Source organism: Mesoplodon bidens (assembly GCF_964165515.1).
Source record: "Mesoplodon bidens genome assembly, chromosome: 2".
Taxonomy (NCBI): Eukaryota; Metazoa; Chordata; class Mammalia; order Artiodactyla; family Ziphiidae; genus Mesoplodon; species Mesoplodon bidens.
This window is the reverse complement of record NC_138177.1, coordinates 27,045,395-27,051,312: the sequence shown is the minus strand read 5'-3', so window position 1 is coordinate 27,051,312 and position 5,918 is coordinate 27,045,395. Positions and strand designations below refer to the sequence as shown.

At 37.1% G+C, this 5,918-nt stretch overlaps 1 protein-coding gene across 1 annotated transcript; it reads right to left on the bottom strand.

The window, feature by feature from the left end:
* Nucleotides 1-895: 895 nt before the first annotated feature.
* Nucleotides 896-4,106, bottom strand: LOC308612676 (lymphotactin-like). The gene is made up of 3 exons (XM_081225323.1): nt 4,025-4,106; nt 2,065-2,179; nt 896-1,161 (listed from the first exon to the last, which is right to left on the bottom strand). The coding sequence occupies exons 1-3, from the start codon at nt 4,083-4,085 to the stop codon at nt 999-1,001; spliced, it is 339 nt and encodes a 112-aa protein (XP_081081449.1). The 5' UTR covers nt 4,086-4,106; the 3' UTR covers nt 896-998.
* Nucleotides 4,107-5,918: the final 1,812 nt, after the last annotated feature.

Genomic DNA, 5,918 nt, shown 5'->3' with positions numbered 1-5,918 from the left:
GCTATTTAAAATCAGATAGAAGTGGGTGTATACATCATCAGCTACTTGGATAGTAGAGTCATACACATGAATCAAATTAGCAACTTAATAAGAACAGGGGGGCATGAGTCTGGGGTGCTAAGTGCCCAGGTGAAGTAATGTTAATTAAAACGTTACTGCAAATTGTGATCACATTCAAAAATGTTCCAGGTGACAGTGTTTGGAATGTTAAAACCTTACTGGCAAAACAAAAAAGCATGACTTGTATGATAACTAGAGTAGTGACAGTTACGGAAATCACAGAAAGGCAGTGAGATCATTGCCCAATTTGAGGAGAATTGATTTTTGTTTGCATAAAGTATCTTTCCATCAAAAGTCTAATCTTTGCTACTTTGGCAAATGAAAGAACTCACAAGTTATATATTTTTTTCTTTCTTTTAAGGACATCAAATGAGACACAGAGGTATGAGAATTTGCTCCAGATCAAACTTGAATGAAGCCACTTTTTGAGTAGTGAACCCTCAGAATGGGACCCCAATAGCGGTTGGATCATTTTCTCCTTTATTCCATAAAAATAGAACTCCATTATGAAGACAGGTTGAAATAGATTTTAAATTGTCATTGTCACAGTTGTCACCTATAACTCATGTGTAGAGAACCATTTTGTGCTAGAACCTAAAAATGATGAATATAGCTTTCATCTCTAATAAACACTGACCAAAATCTCTCCCATCATGGCTATCATCAAAAGGAGGTACAGTTAAGACAGAAATGGAATACAAATGATGTATTACTTTTACAAATATGCAATGAATAAACTTTGGGACTGTTCTTAATAATAAATATTTATTAATAAGAGCATCTAAATTAATATGAAAGACATAAAAAAGTATAAAAAAATAATTTGACTCATGCAGCACTTTTATAAAAGGTGAATATAATGTAATTAGTCCATGAGCTTTAAAGGGAAATGAGCTGTGAGGGGACAGCTAGTGAGGGGACAAGATGCCAGAGGGTCACTACCCACTCAGGGTCACAGCTGTATTGCTGGATTGTTGGGCTCCTGTAGGCTTGGTCTGGCTCACATTTCTCCTGGTGGACTTGTCTATTGTTCGGACTGCTTTTTTCACCCATTCAACATGTGGATCAGCACAGACTTTAAGGCCACGTCTGGTAATAAATCTGCAATGCAAAGAAAAAATAGACAAAGTTAGTCACATCCTCAAAGCCTTGGGACCAGAAGTTAAGATCAGATCATATATAAGAGATCTTGTGCAGAAATGACTGGACAAAGCAGTTTTTCAGATTCAGGAAAACATAAATGAAAATCTTTCTTCTGCAATCTGTCTTCCCATAAAGGAGAAGTAGCTCCAGGTAATACCCAGATCCCTGGTTCAGCATAAATTGCAGGCTCCTTTTCTCATCATTGCTACCAGGTGATGTAATTAAACTGGACATTTGAGGTTATCTAGTCCAATTTTTTCATATCATATTCTTTTTCACATCTAAACACACTCATCTTATTTTCTGGGCAAAAGGTGATTTCTTTATCATATTTTGGGAGGTAAAGTTGCAATTGTGTGTTGGGAAGAGTTGCTATTCTGAAGATGAGATCCTGGAAAGAGAATGGTACCATGTAGGCTAGTTGTTGACACTATTCCTCGAGATATGGCAACTGATAAAATATGGCACTCTACTCCAGCCCACCATAAAGGCAGAGAAAGGCAGGGAAGGGGAAGGATGGGAAGGGAGGTATCCCACACCAGTGTGTCTCTATGGTCAAATCCTGATCTGAACCAGCCAGCTCTAAACCTAACCCTTGGGACTGAGCATATGATTCATCTGGTTCCCAGTTAGATTCTTCTGCTAAGATAAAGTAGAAAGGACAGTGATATTCTTCACTTGGTTGCCAATTTTTTGTCATAAACATTGTTTGGGACTACATAAAGGCATGGTTAATATGGAAAAACAAAAGGACTATTGGTTACATTGAGGTTTTCCTCCTTGTTGACATTTTTCCTGAGGAGGGCAGCATTTCTATATACTGTGCTCCATCAAGCCCAGATTTGGGAGAGAGAAACTCACATCACTGCTTTCATGGAGCCCTCCTTGATGGTGTAGGTCTTGATGTTTTTAATTGGCAGTCGCTGGGTAGTCAGACTCACACAGATGGTCTTTTCTAGAACTTCACTCCCCACACCTAGCAAAGAAAACCATGCAAATAAAAATAAGTTATAGTTTCTAATACTATAAATGTTTGAATGTTATAAATAAAACAACAAAGAGTGACATGATAAAGAATAATTTGGGAAAGGAACACTAAATATGGGAGAGGTAGATCATTTTTGACTGAATAAATAAAGGCGTTCTCATTTTAAATGGTAAAATGTAAAATATGTGAAAGAAGTAGTTCATAAAGTACTCCTCCTCAATAGAAATGGTCCAGGGGATTGAACATTTTAAGTGTAGAGAATATCTTACATTAGAGAAGGGAAAATTACTTGGAAGAGTGAATAATAGTAAGGGTTTTCTGAAATCTAAAAAGGGTTTCTAAGTGCTGATTTCCTCCTAAGTTGAAGAGACTGATATTTGCTTCTCAAGGAAGCAAATATTCTCAGAGATTATTTCTCAGAGAAATATTCAGCAAAAAAGCATCTAAAATAATAGCTGATGATGACAAAATTTGAGCTACAGTGTTGCTCATGTCAGAAGCCTTTCTATAAAGATGAAACTGAGCAGAAAGTATTCACTAACATTGCTCTTATCTCTCCTCTCCATCACACAATATCCAGTCTGTACATTCTTAACCCTCTACATTTGCCTATTTATTTATTTACTTATTTTTTATTTTTTTGCCAATTTATTTTTAATGCTGAACTATCTCTGAACCCAGTGAAAGAAGGAAATACCCAAGTGTCTACAGTCTTCCTCAGTCTTCTTTCCCCTACCCATACATGGGTTTCCACCAAATGGCAGAATACTGTCTTAGACAAATGCCAGCCAGCCATGGTTAAGACAACATTTGGCCTAAACTTTTTGCTTCATCAATATTTTTTTATTTGGGGCACAATTTCAGAGAGTTCCAGACATTGCCATCTCTATTTATGGACACCCTTGGCATCCCTGATCAGCTTCAGATATTCCACTCTAAGTAATAAGTCTACAGATTAGGAAGTTGAAAGGAGAGTTAACTGAAACACTAATTATACCCAAAGGATATTCCCTCTTGTTGCCAGAGACACAAGGAGAAATACACTCCAACCAGCTGGGAAATAATGATCCTTTAAGAAACATGTGTAGAATGCTCAGGTAAGCCTCAGTGTAGTTAAGTCTCATCTGGGTATGTCTTGTAGGTTTATTTGATTGTATATAAGACATTAATATTTGTTAGCACTTATGGTCTCTTATAAACTCAAGAAATTGATCATCAGTGGGAACAACATTCATAGAAATAATAATAGACTCTCCTACACAATTAAAGGTAATATTGATTTCCTGGTATGAAGGTATGAGCTACTAGTCATTTCTGTTTTCATACAAAACATTGATTTCCTTCAGAACATACACCCTCTAGCTCATTACCGCATTGTGAAGTGTCAAAATTTGGAGGATTTTCAAGATCAATACTAAACAGGCAAAAGCCTCAAAGTTGTCATCACCATTCCACAGCTAACATTAATCAAGAAGTTAGGACCTGTGTGGAAACCTGATAAGTGATCATAAGATTTATTTCATTTTAATCCCAAGTAAGTGTATCGGTTATTACATTCTTCTTATAGATAAGTAAGCACAGGCACAGAGAGGTGAAGTAATTTACCCCAACTCACCTAACTATAAAAAATAGGGGCCCAGATTGTAACCAAGTTTTATCTTTGAAATCTACAAAGTCTCCTAGAGTCAAATTATTCCTATTTTGCACATGGGAAGCCTGAGGCTTAGCTCAGAGAAAGTATACTCCAGTCAAAGCCTGAGTCAAAACCAAAATGTGTGGCCACTGCCTGCATATGTAGATGCTCCTTATCTCATAAATAAGCTTTTGACTTACCTTCCACAGTGTATGCAGCGAGACAGCAGATTCCGAGGAAGGCCAGGATGAGAAGTCTCATGGCTGAGGTCCTGATGAGCTGTGCAGCGAGAGGCTGAGGAACTGATCCTTTCAGTCTCTTTTATTCCTCCAGTGATCAGCGCACTTCCTGTCATGAGAGGGGGCTTTCAAGGTGGTTGTGGAATCACGGAAAGTCTTTGCAATACTGATGCTTTCTTTGGTTGAAAAAAAGAGTTCCTTTGTCCCCACTCATACTAACCCAACACCTTGTGGCCTTTTCTCTTCCTCCTGTGGTTAATATGTCCGTGAAACCAAATATGTGCACAAAAGAAACAGTTGTCTCATCTCCTGCCACCATTCTAAATTCAAACCTTCCACTGCACACATACCCCAAGGCCATGCCAGTGTCATGGCCCAGGACAGGAACAGTGTAAAGGAAACAAGGTGGAGTGGTCCCTGTGGTCCATCTCCCCCACCTGCCTCATGTAACATCAGCTGTGACATGAGGCTTCCACCACTGTGGATCCTAAGCCCAGTGACGCCTTAGGGAGGTGAAGGGATGCTGTTGCTTCCCTGAGCTCCTCACTCCTCTGCCTTAATCTTCTTATTTCTCTCCTCTGTCCTCATTCAAGTGATCCCCTTTCTTTATACCAGCCTCCCCACATACCCAAGAAACATTTCAATAATGATGATTGGAGCCTGTCTATATGCACAGGTTTGCCTTATTTTAACTTAATACATACCTTTTTAAAAGATTTTGAAAAGTTGTCCTCAGGAAAATTTTATTTTGGAAAAAAGAAAAAGGAAATTATCTATAATCTTACCATTCTGTTTTCATTTTTAATGTTTTTCAATGAGTATCTATCGGTATATATATGTTTGCAGAGTTGAGACAATTATAAAGACTAATTTTACATCTATGTATATATGCTGCAATATTTCTTCATAGTCTTCATGTTTCTACTCTAAATAAACACATACACAGGCACTTAAACCATTCCCTTATAACTTATTGTTATATAGACCATATCTGTAAGGTAAATTTTGATTAATTACACTGAATCTTTTGTTTTTAATCACCAGACGTAGGATTACTAGGCAAAATCATATGATCATCTTTATAACTCTTGCTACATATTGACACATATACTTCCCAAAATGTAATTTCCATTTGCAATTCTTCCAGAAGGGTTTCAGTGTATCAGCTACAATACAACCTATCTGGCACTCAATTTGTTGTTCTTGGTTTTTGTCTTGTTTTATTTAACATAAGTATCTATAAAATGCATTTATTAATTATGTGTGTAGCTAAAAGGTTTTGTCATTACCATTCAGGGATATGAAAATAACATTCTGATTAAATATATGTATAGCTAAAAGTTTTGCCATTGCTATTAAGGATATGAAAACTAATTCCTATATTTCTATAAAAATTATAGGTTAACCTCTAAGATACTTTTCATTAATGGCATTTAATTTTCCACCCAGATTTTACTCAGATATTCAAATAGCTTTTTAGTTATCTCCACGTGGCTACACTGTCAGTTCTTAAACTTTGAACACATCTTTCTACTCAAAATGCTTCTCCTCTTATTACACATTGACATCGAATAATGTGTTATCTACTATTCAATTTCCAAATAGAGATTACTTGGGTCATCTTAGACTCATTGCTAGCCACCCATATGTTGTTCTCAACCAAGTTGGACTAAGTATACCTTCAAAGTAGCTCTTCTGTATGTCTTCTCCTCTCTCTCCACACTGCTCAAGGCAAGACCCCATCACTCCTTGTTAGGACTACTGCAGTAAACCAACTGATTCCCCCAGGCTTGGGTCTCCTCTGTTTCCAATCTATTTTCCACAGCATTGCCAGAGTAATCATTCTAAAGTCTTG

What these genes read in the sequence shown, in the direction of transcription:
- LOC308612676 (XM_081225323.1), bottom strand. Translation starts at nt 4,085, where the DNA reads ATGAGACTTCTCATCCTGGCCTTCCTCGGAATCTGCTGTCTCGCTGCA. An exon ending in CGCTGCATACACTGTGGAAG is followed by an intron (nt 2,180 to 4,024) that starts GTAAGTCAAAAG and finishes TTTCTTTGCTAG; the next exon opens with GTGTGGGGAGTGAAGTTCTA. An exon ending in GGCTCCATGAAAGCAGTGAT is followed by an intron (nt 1,162 to 2,064) that starts GTGAGTTTCTCT and finishes TTTGCATTGCAG; the next exon opens with ATTTATTACCAGACGTGGCC.